General features: G+C 38.8%; 1 protein-coding gene across 4 annotated transcripts in view; it reads right to left on the bottom strand.

The window, feature by feature from the left end:
- The window catches only part of ntm (neurotrimin), a 199,866-nt gene that overhangs the window by 70,781 nt on the left and 110,797 nt on the right, over positions 1–18,288 (bottom strand). For all 4 annotated transcript variants that reach the window (XM_072446885.1, XM_072446886.1, XM_072446887.1 and 1 more), the window contains exon 2: positions 486–718. In XM_072446885.1, coding sequence (XP_072302986.1) covers positions 486–718 — 233 coding nt within the window. The remainder of the gene's footprint in view (positions 1–485; positions 719–18,288) is intronic.

The following is an 18,288-nucleotide window of genomic DNA, read 5'->3' as shown; positions in this document are numbered from 1 at the left end:
AAATTACCCTGTGCAATTACTGTCGTGATCACATGCAATGGTATTTATGTATTTATGTATTTGTCTATGGGAGTTTTTGTTTATAGGAGTTCTTCTACTGAAAGTGTTTTTCAGACTTCCTATAAGTGATCTCTTCTTTTCCTCTGTATCTTCCTGCGTTGCACCAATGAAATTTCCCCATGTGGGACAATAAAGGATTATCTTATCTTATCTTGAAACCAAGCCAGTACAAATAGTGCTTTGTCTGCAAATGTTTAAAAGTCTATGTGAATATATACACTCCTCAACCACCTTAACATTAGGATTAAACTGGGAAAAACTCAAAACTAAACTAGAACTAGAACAAAACGACATCAGAATAAAACTGAGCTCAAACCAGAAGTATGGACACCAGTTACAAACATTTTGCTTATTGTTATCATTGTATCATAAATCCAAATACACATTTCAATGGTAAAATAGTATCAAGTGCATCGCTGTCTTACCCTGGACCAGGATGTAGACTGAAGTGGTCCTTGGTCTTCGGCTGGTCTGCACAGCGCACACGTACTGCCCCTCGTCCGTCATCTCCACTTTCTCGATCTGTATGGTGAACTCCTCCTGGTTCAGGGTGACCAGGCTGACTCTGGGATCCACTGACCACTTGTCCTCCCCCGCGTACAGTATACTGGAGCGGTTAAGCCACGCCGTGTGTGTCACCACGTCCCCCTGCTCACACCTGGAAGGACAGGGAAGAAGCGTGAAAATAGGACACGAACCGGAGGCTATTTTTAGGAACAACTTAACTTCTGTAAAGTCCAGCGAAGTCGAGTGCTAAAAATATCCACTGTAATGTTCTCCTATTATGTCCTATAGTTATAGAAGCTCTCAAGGTGTGGTAATGTCTTTGATGAACACACTTTACTGTCTTACTTTACTTTACATTACTAAGGGAAATGTTGATGATTATTTTCAGTGTGATAGACAACTGAATATTGCTTTTCATTTCAACTTTTCAGTTGTAATTACTGCAGCAGTTATTATACATACTTTTAAATCGAATCAATTTAAATGTACTTCCACACATAATAATGCGCGAGTATGAATGTTACTCTAACCAAAGCTAATTTTGCATCAGTTTGACATTTTCATATTTTAACTACTTTCATGTTATTATATTTTTGGTAACACTTTATAATTCTATACATATTCCTGCCTTAGTGAAGCATAAACTTTGATTCATATTGATTAAGAATTATTCTAAAATGATTAGGTTTAATGTATTCTTTGTTCATGATTTTGTCAGTTTTGTATCGGAAACAATCTTTATTTGAGATTTGATTCCTTACTTATTGATTAAGGGAATAAAATCGAATATATTTCTTATATAATTTATCATATTAATTAGCACAAGGCTATTGCCAATTACATACATGAGTGCTTTTCTCGTTTAGTATGAGTCACTACGCCTCAGATGGAGCATTAATGGACTGTGGAAAAACAATGATATTTAATTCCACTTTTGAAAGAAGGGTTAGGGTTAGTTACTTTTTTTCCAAGAGAGTAATAACGTAGTAATATAATGAGATGCAGTTGCTTTCTTGTTTCCATATTACGACCAAGACACAGATAACAATGCTTCCTGGTTGACGTGGTTGTTTTTGAAGTCTTCGTGCTGGGTCAGGTTTAATTTGATCACAGATGAGTCTTGTATTCACGAGTATTTATTTGGTATATCATGTATCAGTTAGAGATTCAGCCTTGCAGTTTAGTGTCGTACCTAGACCTCGTTTTGGCTGCTCTCTGTGTGTCTAGTGATGTTACTGTGACGTCATTTTGGCACCGTCTTCCTTCTCGGAGCGGTAAAACGATAGCGCCATCTGCAGTTATTCTAACGATAGTCCAGATATGAGTCAGGTGGCATGCCCCCTCGTCCCGGTTTACAGTCTGCTGAGCACGTTCCCGGATCTCGATGTCCTCCCTGATCCGACAACTGTTCTTGTTCTAGGCCTTCGTTGCTATTGGGAAAGTCAGACTGGACATGTTGCTCTGCTTGTCGTTTAATAGCTCGTGTGCAGGACTTTATGCTAACAGTAACATCACGTGACACTTTTGAAGAAGGCAGATGAGTACAGCCGAAACATGTCAAAGTACGACACTAAATTGCAGGTTTTGATATGAATATTTATCAAAATGTGAAGCCCAAATGCATCTATACCACGATCCTGCACATACATGTACAGGGAAATATAGACAGTGGTCAGCGAGGCAAAACTAATAAGACATTCACAGGCAGAAACGTCTCTCTATACATTTCACTCACGTTGACAAGAAAATGATTGTCTAGTTGAAAAATAATACACCACTTTCTTTCTCGCAGGTGTATATTTTCCACGCTTGGAGCCAATGTCGCCATACATCATCGGGAAAAACAACCGCGCCGTCTGCATCTAAGCTATTAGCAATCACCCCAGCCTGATTTATCGAATATTTTTCGCACACATTTCATAACTAGACATATTGTACATATGCAAATGGATCTCTGCAATGCTTTTGTTAATCTACCCACACGGTTGCTTTTTCTGACATTCAAAGCTTGATTGAGACAATGAGCCCAAAGCCGACCGCTGTGCACCGTCGCAATTACAACACATGGCTTTCACCAAATCACTTGAATGTTGCTTTGATACCGACGCCAGGGTGAATGAACTATGACCTTCTCCATGGTGACACATCTGTTGTACGAGGAGACAAAAAAAAAAAAACTCTTTGGATCAGACTGGGAAGAAAAAAAAAGAAGTTGTGCCAGAAGAAATCACAATAATGAGCTTTCCAAATTAAATGTAACCTGGCAAACACGGGCTGTTGTCTGCCAAATGCCTGTTTATCACGCTGGTTATATTTAAGTCTCACTGGTCTTAATTTCATGTTGGTTCAGAAGAAACGTGGGTGATTTATCAGTTCACAGGATTGGGACAGGTGGGAATGGACCGTGAAAGAGAGCTTCACGTCCCCAATTCACACTGGATTTTTGTCATTCTTTCTGAGGCATTTTGGGGGGGGGGTTTCGCAGCCAATCAGAGGAACACAATATAACACAGTAAGTAAATCAACTCATGTCATGGGTTTTAAGACCGTGGAGTTTTATCGTTATCATCGGCTGTATCATATCACGAGAATGACTGGGAATATGCATTATTGTTCTCTAAATCAAGCCAAGCAAGTGAGATGTCCCACTTTTACAGAAACCTAATTGTACGTGACAAAAATACAAATCTCAACGACTTATTTTTATCATTATGTAATAGACTTTTTCAAACAGCTTGGTATTGATATAAACATTCTATCTCTTTCATTTTAATGAGGCAGCAAAATGAAATAATTCCTTGTTCATATGTTCCTTATTATGTGAAACAGTCAATATCGAACTTCCAGCTCTATTTTCAAAAGTTGACAAATGGATGTGGCATTTGTGGTGTTTGGTGAAACACAAAAAAAACATTTCGATGTCAAACTGTTGTGGCCCGCTGCATTTTTGGTGTGATTTATTCAGAAAGACATTCAGAAATGTTCATAATGAGGTCGGTAGTTTTTATGCTAGTTTCTGCGCTGATCGCTACATCAAAAAATCAATGCTAAACTCTGCAACAAATGGTATTGATTAGCCAAAACAGTCCGGATTTCTCAGTTTGTGATGCTGGATGTGGCTAAAACTAATCCTCCCACTGATTATGCAGCATCAGTGTCACTGAGTAGTCACCAATTATATCTTTGAATAGACAACAAGACATACTGCAATATATATTTGCTTAGTACCTTGAAAATTGCACCATCAAAAATCTGTTATTTCTTACTGGTTACAACCCTAAATACAGCAAATCTCCTCAGTATAATGCTGTATACTGCTGTATTCATACTGCGACTGCGAGAAAGTCTGGGACAATATTTCATGACTCTGATACATTGGGGTTATAGTTATTCCTGTAGTTCAGAAACATGGTCAAAAGGAAGACTGCTTGTCACAATTCATGGCCCAATAGAGCAGCATTCATACACAAAGTAATTCAAATGGCTTCACAGAACTTCATTAAAATCCCAATAGAAACAAACCAAAACATGAAGAATAGTTATACAATGTAGATAAAATCCTTTCAGGCATGCGCACAACTGAAACAGAACCGTTTTGAGCCTAGATTTGAGCAGAGGCCCGTCTCACATTTCCAAATAGCTGCAATCTCGTATTTAGTCTTCGTTCGGTTAGTTAAATTATGCTTGTTCATTTCCAGCCTGCTCTCAGTGCTGTGAGGCCCATGCGGTGCAGAGGCGCCCGGCTCTGAGCTCCCTCTCAGCTCCATTTACGCTGTCACAGCTTTTGTTACCACATCAGTCACTTCCACTTCACTGGCAGTACTAGGGTCAATGGCATCCTCCGGGCATTCTCCGGCGCACTGTGATAGGGACCCACACGCTCAACCGCTAGCTAGCAGTGCGCGTGTGTGTGTTGGTGTGTGTGTGTGTGTGTGTGTGTGCGTGATCAATACACCGAGCAGTGGCTTTCAAACATAATGGATCACAGGGTCCGGTAGACGGCAGGTTATCAATTTACTATGACCGAGCACATTGAAACCGGCCCTTTCATTTATAAGCGCCATAGTAAATTCATTTCTCAGTGCCGTAAATGTCTTCCACGGGGCAGAAAAACACTGCTAAAGCCTGACGTTTGTGAAAAGCTGCGGCGCCGGTGGTACGGGCGGGCTCTGTGATGTGCCAGCTGGACCGTCCTTATTCCGATCAGCACTGGGGCGTTTGGAACGGGTTAAAACGGAAGCGGGATGAGAGAAGACCGGTCCAGACGTACAGGCTGAGAAACATGGGCTGTACTGGGTCAAACTCGGACTTTTGGGGATGTAATGCTGTTTTGAAAAGTGCTATCAGTATCATCAGTATTATCAGTTTTGTACTTCTTAACGTTGGAAGTATGACAGGAGCAGTACTTGGGTTAAAGTTGAATAGCTTGATCTAACTTAATTCCTTAAATCGTGTGTTGAATTTAAAGCTTGTGTCTCTGATTTTTAAGTAAGATGCTAAATTTAAATGCTAAAAGTCTATTTAGATTCTCGTTATTCAATAATGATTTCAATACTATGATGTATCTTTTATTATACAATCGACTGTAATTTTCTAAACAAAATACTTACACTTTATTGAAGCTGCCATGTGGTGTTACATTCATTCCAATAAAGCTCAAGGTCATTTCAGAACTGTTGACCGTTCCTGCTTGTTTTTTAGTATTGGTACTTGCTCAAATGTGTATCTAGTTTTAGTATAGATTAGTATATGATTTTTGATATTTTGACAACTCAAATCACTAGTATTCAGCACTATCAACCGGTTTGACAAGTCACATTTCAGACAAAACAAACTTCTGCAACAAACCACTTTTAATGCCTCGTTATAAAAGACAGTAATGTTCAATGCAACTGGCAATTAGCATAAAAATACATATAGAATCTGGCCTCATTTCATTGTTTCAATGTCTTCTTTGAATCTGTGACACAGTAATTATTAAAGCTGCACTAAATACCCGCCGACGTCTTCATGTCTTCTAATCCTGGTTTAAGTGGATGTTGCCTGGTAGCGTGGGGCAATGCTTTGGGAGGCTCTGTTCTGTATTATTCAAAGAGGAGCAGCTCGAGTTCACTGCCGAACACAAAACTTATAATTCTATGTAGTTAATTCTATGTAGCTGTGAGTTAAGGTGAAGGCTTTTTGTTCAGTACTTCTTGCAGAGTTGGTGGTATTCATTCCTCACATTTAATTAAGTAAAACCTGGAACAAATTGACCTTTTTGACATTAGCAGTATTACAGTATGAATGTTTTACAAATTATCATCGGCAAATGTTTTCTAAAGTTTCTTATAGTTTATGACCAGAGTTGGGGTTCTACTCTTTGGAAACAGCAGAAATAGAGTTTATTTTAGCTTTTGGAGCAGTGTTTCACAAGCTTTTTCTCCCAGCGACCCCCGATTTTACCCAAAGATACCACAAACATCCTTTTCCAATGATGATAAACCATTATCTTATTAAGAAAATTGTATTATATTCATGTCAATAAAGGTGTTGAACTGTAATAATGATAAAATAGGAGAAAATAACATGACTTTCCTTCCATAAAATGTTCGTAATCTAGTTTGGGCAGTGGGGATCCCTTGAGAATACTCCAGTTTAGTATAATGGTAAAATGATGTGTGAGTTATGATTGTGGAGGACTGTTTCTTCACATTTAAATATTGTAATAACCCAAATTTAAATTGCATTATTCCAATGATTGCCTTCTGAGAGGATAGAACGCAGACAACAAGACCTGCCTCGTTTGGACATGGTTTTCTACAATAAAGATCAAGGCAAAAGATAAAAATGATGTAAGTACAACCAAATACAACTAGGACGGCCTTTCTAATTTACAGAAAACTTGACCGTTTTGCAACAAACTTCTTTGCTCTGCTATTTCAAAAGTGCCAGTTGTGAAAGAATAAAACATCAATAATGTGCAGAGTTGGCAGTGCAAATAGAAAATGCCAAAGATAGTATTTCATGCATTTCTCCTGTAGAAGTGCTGGCAGAGCAGAATCTGGTGTATCAAAGCTTTCAAATTGAACAATTCTTTTGCGATGTGCTGACAGATGATACCATCAGGTTTAGTAGACTTTTTATTCTTTATTCAATCTAAATCAACTTCATAGTGTAAAGATTCATTTGACTTCCTTCCCTTTTTTTGTTTTTTGCTTTGCCAAGAAAGTTACACAGTACGACATAAACATTTTTATATCTCCACGGTGACAAGCAAAGGATGCCACCAGGCCAAGTTAACAGAGCCTCAGTTATAAAGCACGGACGGACAAAATGCTATACGTGACTTTTGGGATCTGAGCTCAAGGACACATATCAAGTCAAATGGTCTTTTTTGAGCTTTTAACCATGTTGTAAAATTGTTCCCTCATCAAATCCCTCTGATCTCCCCGATGTGTGATGTCATACTCTACCTATGACATGTCTGAGATCTTCTGAGCTGTTTTTCAGTCCATAAATCATCGCCGGACTCGTTCACAGCATTTCTGTTTCCTAATCTCTATCATTACAACTGCGTGACGGCATTAGCACGTCGGTGCAAGCTAGCATTTTTTTCTCTCCTGTGTAATTCCCTCAATAGCCAGTATTTTTCTTGTTTTTTTTTTGTTCTAAAACGAGTTCTAAAAATGCTAAAGTACTCAAGGACATGTTTAAATGACAATGAAACACAAACAATGCACGTCCTTTAACTTAGCGAGTTCGATGAAGTCTTATACTTAAGTCTTGTCCATGTACTTACACTTTTCAGGTGCGTTCACACTCAATCAAAATTGGGACTAAACCCACAACTAAACACGTACAAGACCAGAACTAAACGAGGATTCAAACAAGACCAACCCAAGTCCACATCAAATGCAGTCACGCAGTTGTAATAATGTAACTTAAAAACGGCTCAGAAGATCTCAGAGACATGTGATCTGAGCTCAAGGACACATATCAAGTAAAATGGTCTTTTTTGAGCTTTTAACCATGTTGTAAAATTGTTCCCTGATCAAAAACATACCTGGAGTTGTATTTAACTTCATTCTAGCTAGTTTGATGAATCCCGTTTAGAAAGTCCTTTCCCCACGAGCGCGTCGGTGCAAGCTAGCATTTGTTTCTCCCTGTGTAATTCCCTCTATAGCAAGTATTTTTCTTTTTGTTCTAAAACGAGTTCTAAAATGCCAAAGTACTCAAGAACATGTTCAAATGACAATGAAACACAAATAATGCACAACCTTTAACTTAGCGAGTTTGAGGAAGTCCATATACTTTTATAAATATACAGTTTTAAGGTGCGTTCACACTTCAATCACCACATCAAAATTGGGACTAAACCCAAAACTAAACGCGTACAAGACCAGAACTAAACAAGGACTAGAACAAGACCAACCCGAGTCCACAGCAAAACTAAAAAAGGCTCCAATTAGGTCCAAATAACAACAAATGTGAACGCACCCTTTGTGCAAACAGCTTTCTGGACAACTATACTACTTTCCCTTTACCCAACTCCCCCTCACTGTGCCCTGTACAAAAGCATGCCAGACCATTGATACGCTGCATTCCTCTGGTCAATAGATGGATAACCAAGGTAGCACTGAAAAACAATTTCAGTGGCTTTTGTCAACAGGCATGCAGCGTTTCCATTACTGAAGTTTCACATTGTTTTTAAGTTCCAGCCACACATCACACAAGAATCTGTTGGTTATTAAAGCCTGGATGTTTCCTGAGCTGTAACTTCTTCTAGCTAGTTCAAACCTTGAGAGAGTGTATAGCTTTGAATTATTGATGTATGATTGTTTTATACAACAGTTACATGAATATCAATGACATCTCTGAAACCCGTGTAATACTTCTGTAGCTGAAGGATTCATCATAATCCACTCCAAATCCCCTATTTTGAAGACAGTAGAAATTGCAAGAAGAAAAGTAGCATATAACATAATCTCTCAAAGTATCTCGCCACTTTAATGTCTTATGTATAAAATATGTAGGGCTGCTCATTTAAAAATGCACAATCACTCATTTAGCTCATTATTTCAAGCCATTACTTCTATACTGTACATTAACTCGAGTGGCAAAGCATTGATACGCTGCATTTCATAATATGATTCATTAGTAATGTTTTGTGGCACCATGGTTGTTGTATTTATTCGTAGTTCAATAGAGTTAAAAATGGAAATCTTTATTATACATTGGATTAAATGCTTAACCCAATCCAAATTTGTTCTCATTAGAAAAAATTAGCTCAACAATTATCATTTCAACACTCAAGTATGAAGGGATTTTCAAAGAGCGACAAATGAGTACGACGTGGGGGGAAAAGCTCAAAACAAGTGATCCCAGCTCAACAAAAAAACAATCAATAGAATAACCAATTACTTAAACCTTTATTGTTGCTGCTATTGACATATTTATTTTTTACACTTGCATTTTTTACATTCAAACACTCATTAGTCAGTCGGGAGGAAGCCATGTTATGATGATGTCACAGGCCTGTACCACCACCACAGCCACATTTTTAAGCCTAAACAGAAAGACTAGTGGACCATAAACTGCATTTTATAGATCCGTCTCAGAAAATATGAATTGGGAACAGCTAAAAGACACTTTGGAGGATTTCTAAAGGAAATTATGTATTGATTTATTTCTACTGTAAAACTAAGTTTTCATTTCCAAACACTGACGCATTGATCAGTTTTATCAATGAAGTAACCTACTATGATAACTGCTTTACTGCTGTTTTAACAGCCTGTATTTCAGTCATTGCTGTGCACATTAACAGAGAGCTGACCTGGAAAAAGGCTAAAATGCATATTCTTTATGACGTGAAAAGTGCCACTCAGAAGATCGCACAAACAAACAGCAACACGCTCTCAACCCTCCAAATGTGCAAGCGACTTTCTAAAAAAAAAGAAGCTCAAAATCGCTGTAAAGAGGCGGACTTGGCACTGTGAACTCAATATTGATAAAGAATTAAAGTTAATCACAAATCTAATGCAACACTAAGCAACACTAGAGAAAAAGCAGAGATTGATTACTTCCTGCCCAAAATAATGTAGGCTAAATGATCAGGTAAAAAATGTGCAAAAATATGTAATATATATATATATATATATATATTTATATATATATATATATATATATATATATATATATATTATCAGGAACTAGCTGGTAAAGACCATTTTAACCGTAGGACAGGGCAAAACAGGAAAAAAATCTAAAAATTGATCCAATCACAATTTTACATAGAATTTTCTTTTTGTCTTTAACAATACACAAAAATTGCGTTCAATAATAATTTTGAGAGCATAAACAGGGGCCATTTTCCACACAAACGGAACAAGTCTAAACTCTGCTCCAGACAATGTGATTTGATGTATCACTGACAATTTTAATAACTGGGTCACAATTTAATTCAAATTTGACTAATTGCCCAGCCCTATCCCAGAGTAAAATAAGTAAAATGTGAAAGAGAAAAAGAAAATACCAATTAACTCTAGCTCAGGTTTTCAAGCCAGTGCAATCTTTGGTCAGTATTATTCAATTATAAGTTTAATTTTAAGCACATGCAGAGAGAAATATATTGTGCGCCGACTTATTGGACGTACATTCTTTAAAACCATATTTCTCGTCCCTTTAGCGCATACCTTCCACCTCGTATCTGTTATTGTTACAGAACACTATACGCCCGAGCAGCTCCAATCCCCCAGAGGGATAAATATTTTACATACTATTCTGCTCTTATCGCTGCTGCACAGATGGCAAACTAAATCTAATCCCTGCAAATTGTCAATTGTGTGAATGGCATGAAAAAGACGCAGAGATGTGCGATAGCGAGGTGAATGTGAGTTTTGAATGTTGTGTATGGAGGGCTGTAAGGGTCATTATTAATGTACATCCTGCACTTTCTTCAAAATGAAGAGCCTATATACGTGACTGTTAAGAACAAGCACCGTGATGATGTTAATAACGAGGGATGTAACATGGGACTAGCACTGCAGCAGACAATATGTCAAAATGTGGATATTATTGTGAATGTTGTTTTGAATAAATGTAAAATGTATAATAAAAAATGCAATCATTTTTACAGACATTGCACATTTGTCTGATAAGTTTCAGGACAAGTTTTCACCTGAATTCAGTTGTAGTGACATAATATTGTCTGACTAAATTGTTTTTGGCCTATACTGCTCCAGAAAAATTGTGAGATATAATTTATATCAATATTGAATACACACAAAAGTTATTGGAAAATTAGCGATCACTTTTATCATTTCCAATCAAAGCGTAATTGCAGTTTTGCACAGTTAACCTCAATTTGATCCAATGATTCATTGAATGAAGCACCAATAATTGTGAGATTTGATGCTTGTGTTTTCTACCCGACCATTGCCACAAAGACTGCCCTTTGTAAAGACGTTTGTTAAATTATTTTGGCAGTTTCAGTTATTACTGTTAGCTTATGTCTCTTAAACATTATGCAGTAAGTGATATTTTTACATATAATAATGGTCAGTATTTCTGTTATTGGAGAACTTTTATCTCCAATAATGTAGGGGAATGGAGATGGACATTACACGGCCAGATAACAGAAAATCTCTCTTTGAACATTGGGGGTTCTTTGTTCTCCCTGTCTCCCTCACCGCAGGGGAGCCGCTGTGACTTTTTGTGATAACAGATCTTCTCCCCACAGTCTTACAGGAGGACGCCCCGATGTAAACTATGTTTTATGTGATTATGCCATGAATGTTTGTCCGAATCAACTCCCTACACCGCATGTTTCACCTTGTGTTACGTATTTTTCCACTGTTTAAGGTTTTATATTCCCAATGCTTTAACTCGAGTGCCCATCACAGGTGAAAGAAGATGTAAAATGTATCTACCTCAAGAAATAATGTGTACAAACTGCCCAAAAAGTGTTTAACGTGTAAATGTTAAAACAGGGTTACTCTAGCTTTATTGCGCAGTAGCGCCCGCCCCTTTCGCTCCCAGCATGCCCTGCGGGCCAGGTATCAAAAGGACGCTCCAAGCTAGAAACGCTCTCTTCTCTTCTCTTCTCATCCCCTTTGTCTTTTCTCTTGGGAGCCGTCTCCACGTACGAGCCACTTTTTCCTTTGTCTCAACAAAAATCCATCCGTCACGTGGTCGACAAGGCCATGCCAGCCCTGGACTCTGAAACCACCTGAAACCACCTGAAACCACCTGGAACCACCTGGAACTAAGCTTAAGCGCTAAACCGGACAGAGACTTTCTTTGCTACTTCGTTTCTTTTCTTTTGAAGTAATCTACGCCGTTTACGTGGATCAGCGCTACGCTCTCATCTGAGTAAAGGCCGCGTGAGGAGCTAACACGCCGCTAAAGCGTTCTACCGCTAAGGAACTCTCGGATATCGCCTCCGTTGCCACCGGCGCCAAGGACCTCACAGCCGCCACTGCCTTCCTCGCTCCACGGCCAGCACACCGCTCCACGGCCAGCACACCGCTCCACGGCCGCCGCCCGCTTCACGAACCTTCGCCGCCACACCGCTACACGCGACGCCTCGCTACGGACCTCGTCCGCGGACAAGGACCAGTCGGACCGAGTCTCTACAAAAACCGTAAGCCGAGTTCAGTGTGCTGTTCTTTTGTGGCGTGTTTTGGGTAGAGCTCAGCTGTTCCTCCTCCCTTTTAGCTTCTCACTTTCCCCCTTTTTGATATAGATTAGCATAGACACGTTTGATTATCAAAGGCAAAACCCTGGTTTAACATTATCTGCATGAAATTTGCTGTCAAATCTGATATAACATCACCTGTGATTTACCTGTGCACATTTCTGCTCCGGTGTTTTTGATTGCCCTTTGGATAAATAAACTACACGAAAGAGTTATTGACTATTGTTTGTTTGAATAGACTGTGTAAGTCCCTGAATCGTGAAACACCCTTCAGACCTTTTTAACGAGCGCGATTAAGGACCGTATCTTAGCTCTTTGGGTTTTACCCTGGTGCCCCGTCTTGTCTCGTTTCTGCTAAGAAATCTCCCTTAATCATAAACTGAATACATGTAGTTTGAGACCCTACAATAACAATGGAGCAGAACATTCAAACTTAATTAAAGTTCATATCTAATCATATAAAAAGGTGCGATAGCATTCTGGATGGTGGATTATGTTTTTTTCTATATTTGTACAATGAATCATAATCATAAGTCACAATGAAACCAAAATAATCTCATTTGAAGCAACTATGTAATTGAAAACCGCATATATAGGACTACTTCTTCCCCAGTAATGAATACAGTCCTAAAATAGCAGAGTTACTGCATCTCTCTTACAACTACAGAAACTAATATGACATTGTGACACCTCCAATCTCCACCATGGAAAACGTACACATATTTGTGAATTGAAAACTAAAAAAATCACCGCTTTGATAATCCAAATTAGGTCAATTGTATTTTTTTAACAGACTTGTCATATTAAACGCCCCTTTGCGCTGTACATTGTTTCTGTTTGAGCCAATAGCCGAAGCAGGTCTGATGTTTTACGCATTGACATGTGCGACGGGTCCTTCCCAGTTTACAGCAGGTTAATGTCTGCAGGGCCCGCACTTGTAAAGAGCACACACTCAAATTAACAGCACCTTTTACCGAGGGCCCCGTAAATGTAATGGGACACGTGCAGAAGGTCTATTCAGTCCTCGTTGGAGCTGAGCGTGCTCTTGTGCACCACTTTTTCCACCAGTTACAAGGACAAGGAGAGACCATAAGATTTTATTTATGGAGTTATGGTGCTGGGAATACATATTAAAGCTTCTGTAACATATATTATTCAGGTAAAATGTGCACTATGTAATGTTTCTGGAGGAGAGTCTGTCACCTGCTTGTAGATTTACTACTTTGCCTGAAAGAGTATGACATTGAAGTCCGTGGAAACAAGGAGCTCAAAATGCGTTTTTTGGTGTTGGTTTTTTTGGTATTTAAACACACGTCATTGAAAAAATGCAAGACAGTCGTTACGTTTAATGCCATACTATCCATTACTCTAAGGACATTATGTTAAACTACATCATTGTATGGAAAACAGGTCAAATCATCACAACCATCCATCATTTTTGTGCAAAACACCACTGAGACTTGTGGTTAAAAAGCATCGGAGTGTAGTGAAGGCTCAGCAATTATATGAAGTGTGTCCGATAACTACTCAAAGTGACTGTTTTCTAAGGAAATCACAACATAGTAACATCTCAGTCTATCAAGCACTTCAGCCTGCAAATGCCCGCACAGGCAAGTCATTTTAGAGGACACATATATCATGTTATAGCATTGTTCCTCTTTCAAAAATATACCTGGAGCTGTATTTAGCTTCATTCACCTAAGTATAAATCTCCTGCTTTAATCCCAGACATCATCAACAGACTTGTTCTGAGCATTTCTGCCATCAAATCGCATTAATTACAATTGAATACATTACTATGTCAGGGAAAAGCTAGTTTGGGCTTTTTTCCCCGTGGTACTTCCCTCTGCTGCCAGTAGATGGAGTGCTAACACCAATTTAATGTGAGGTTTTGTGTGAGGAACTTCTAAAACATAATATGCCAAAGCAGAAGTACTCGATGTCTACAGTGCATCCGGAAAGTATTCCCTTTTTTCACATTTTGTTACGTTACAGCCATATTCAAATGGGATTAAATTCATTATTTGCCTCAAAATTCAACGAACAATAGCCCATAATGACAACTTGAAAGAAGGTTGTTTGCAAGCTTGTAGCAAAAAGACTTTAGGATGTAATTAGTGCCAAAGGTGCTTCAACAAAGTACGGTATTGAAAAACAGTTTTAGCATTTTTAACATATTTGCAAATCATTCAAACAACCTTCTTTCGCGTTGTCACCATGCGGTATATCGTGCAATACAATGAGGCAAAAAACAAACAAACGTGAATTCTGAAATAAGGCTACAACATGTGGAAAAAGTGACCTGTCAAAAACAGTACATACAATAATGTGTCAAAATGAATGTAACATACTGGACTCTCACTTATACCAAACGTGTGACATGCAGTACATTCATGAATACTGATTACTCCACTCGACATTTTACTTGTAAACTTGGCTAATCCAGTGACAGAGCAGAGAAAGAGAGAGAAAGAGTGAGGAAGAGAGAGAGAGCACTTGAGTTAATGTGGGCCATAATCACAGTGATATATGAAGCATCAGCTCTTACTCTGATGGGGCCATTCATTAGAGCGATCCAGCATCCATTAGGACGCACTGCTGTGTCAACAAACTTGTCCTCCTTTAAAAGACATGCAAGGTGTGAACTCTGCAGTCAACCAGCTTTTGTGTAAGATCGGTGGCTCTGATATACAAGTACACAAGTGCTTTTAATGCGACTAGTTGTATATGTACAATGTTCAGAGGTTTATTTGTCCCACTTTCTTTTTGAGAAATGTGCTTTTTTAATGTAAATTATGCTGTGAACATTTTTCTTGGAACAAACTTGAAATGAAGAAGAATCTGCAGACTGTTGGAGAGGGTGTGGCAGCAGGAGGCAAACCACTAGCATGTGTTTTAGGATTGTCCTGTTGATCACAAGTTTTGGACTGAGATCAACAAAGCATGTCAATGGAATTCAGGACGCTGTATTTGGGCCTGAGGACTCCTGCCATGGACACAGTTATCAGTATCTCTGGAGCATCCTCCTGGCAGCGACAAAAAAAGCTCTTACAAAAAAAGGGATGACACAATATGCACCGACGATCAAGGACTGGACTGACGTAATACTGGAGATTACAAAAATGGAAAAAAATCTGACTAAAATTGAAAATGAGAAAATTTGACATTCTGTGGGCAAAATGGGAATTTTTTTTGGGTTCATGGATGTATTTTTTTTCTTTTTTCTCTGTTGTACTCTCTCTGGTCATGTTCTCGTTTTGTTTTTAATGTTCTTGAAACGATTGATAATAATTAAAAAGAAATAAATAAAGAAGAATCAATCAGTCAATGTATTGTGTAGCTTTGTGGATAAAGTGATAGAGGCTCAGAAATATTTGCTGAGCTTTTTTTCTTTCTTGTGAATTATTCAGTTCATGGATATTCATCAGTTAAACAAAAGTGTTCTTATTTTGTGGCTTGATGACTATTTTCTACTGGAAGAAAGAGATGCAAAAAATGAAATATTTTTTAATTCTACCCACATTCATACACCATACTCGAGGGGATTCACTCAAAAAGAGATGTATTGAATTGCACTAAATTAGCTTCGTCTTATGAAATCACTGCTAGACAAAAAGTTAATTGTAAGCTCATTGTAGACATTTGTATGAGAAATCCACTGCACGATTGGCATTTGTAAAACTTCCCTCCGCCAAAATTCCAACCCATTTTCCACATAATCCGTTGCCCTTTCCTTTCTCGATTTGATCCCCCCGCAGTCCATACACTACCGCACGGGTAGATCAGCCTCTACATGTCGAAGCACGCAGTCAGAAAATCACATTACAGTTTTAATTGGCTCTCTGGGGTGGATCCTCCTCCAGCCTCCTCCTCACATCCAACGGCACCCTAATGGCGTCTTAATGTGTCTCAAACGATTAACCGAGCTACGCGGGCCCGGAGGAATCAGGAAACGGTTAAGATGGTGATTTAGCCTCCCGAGTACGGCAGCAGCAGAGGTCTTGAAGTGGACTCTCTCAAATATTTATTTAGTCTAGACAGCTGTGATGAAGCGCCGCCTGGATGTGTTCCAAGCAACCTCACTGTAAGAACTCATCACTCTAGTATTACGCGTCCTCTGTAATATCCGCTGCTTTGGTTGAGGCGTGTGGAGGCCCGGGCAGGTCAGCGGATTTGAAATGGTTTGTCCATAGTTCGTCCACATTTTTGATCACACATGCACTTGAGGAGGAATGATTTTGCGAGGCGCAGAGTACCAGTTTGCACAGTCCAGATAAATAAAAGATCTGCTCTTCCGGCCTGTAACACCAGAGAAGAAATGAACAAAAAAAGAATGTTATGTTCAGAGGTGGGAAGGCTTTGAAACATGGTACGGCAATTATATGATGATGTGTTTTGATCTTTTATGTATTATTTACACTTGTTTTCATGATATTATTCAACTAAAGGTCATGTTTTTAAGATGGTGAAACCTAGAAACCTTTATTTTCTTGTGGCATAATTGCTTAAAGACGTACTGTGTAACTTTTCTGTTCTGAAGGAAGCTACACACATCCCGCTTGTCATCATGAATATGTTATCTGAAATATTAAATAGAATACAGGCCAAATCAGTTGTTATACTAGGGAGTTTTGAGCAATAAAAATGCTTGTATTTGAATAAATGCAAGTTTGATATGCTTAATGCCATACTATTGTAGAAAAAGCTTCAGTTGTAGTCACACCGTGTAACATTCAAGAAAGAAATCCTAATATTAACCATAATCACGACTTACATAAACTTTAATTAACCCTAACCTTAACCGAAATGAACCCATATCTTCATCCAAACCATGACGTTGAGCTAATTTTTATTATTTTTCTGTCTGGGACCTGATTTTTGCTCTGCACAAAGAAATAAACACCTCCTACATCCACGTATATGCCCACAAACAATGTTGGATCAATTTGGACCATGGACCTACAGTATATACTGCAAAACAATGTTTCTTATTCTCCAGTTCACCTCCGAAAATAAACTGATACCTCTGTCTTACTCTGATCACAATACAAAATAAATCTTAACACAAATAATTCATAATCATTGCCATCCCTGTGACAGGAAAGAGTATAAAAACTAGCTAAATCACCATCCATCAGCTTGGTTTTAGTGACCCCTAATTTATGTCCGACACTCCACTCATTCCACGCCATTGACATTCTCATTGAGCAGTTATTCAGTACCTTCTGCTCATTTTAACCTGTCAAAAAACTGTGTAGGAGTTACAGCATTTTCTCCTTTTTTCTGGTAAAGTCTCTGCCACCTGCTCACAAAACACCAAGCTTAGTTACAGGTCTGATCTGTGGAAAGATGACTCTGTTCACAGTTAGAACGCACGTTTTTCAAGCGATATCTGAGCAATAAAGCCCTGAAATAAATGAGCCATTGAAACCCAAACGACACACAACAAAGAGAGAAAGAATGCTTCACAAAAAACATCTATGTGTTCAGAAACATCCCAGAATTCTCTCCATTCTTTGACACAGCTTCACAACGATTACCGGCCTTCAAACACAAAAGCTTCACTTTGTTCCGGTAGACAATGCATTTTTGAGACACATTGCAGAAGAGTTAGAGCAGAAACCTTGACAAGAACATAACAGATAAAAAGGCGTAATCACAGGTGACATGAAGACCCTGTAGAACGTCGACCAATGCCATGTATCTGTCAGCAGAGCCACAGTACGCGCTTATTGTTGAGCTTCTTTAAAGAGCGCTGACAAGCCGGGCGGCCGCGAGAAGAGCTATTGTGTCGATTAGCGGCCGTCAGGAGCACCACGTCAGCCCTTATATTAAACGGCCAATAAAAAAGAGACATATGGAGCTCCAACGTGAAAACTCAAAGGGCCAATTAATATGTGGAGTGAGTCTTATGTTAAACCGCTCGGTGGAAGCGGCAGGAAGGATACGAGCAGTGGGAATAGGAGAGTAAAGGATATTCACAATAATGGTATTGGTACACACTGCAGCTTCGATTTTCCAACAAGAAATGTCGAGATTATTCG

The sequence above is a fragment of the Eucyclogobius newberryi genome, unplaced genomic scaffold (genome assembly GCF_026437365.1).
Source record: "Eucyclogobius newberryi isolate DKJ021-1_F unplaced genomic scaffold, fEucNew1.0.hap1 SCAF_15, whole genome shotgun sequence".
Classification (NCBI taxonomy): Eukaryota; Metazoa; Chordata; class Actinopteri; order Gobiiformes; family Gobiidae; genus Eucyclogobius; species Eucyclogobius newberryi.
The sequence above is the reverse complement of the archived record's forward strand: the minus strand, read 5'-3'. Positions and strand labels throughout refer to the sequence as shown.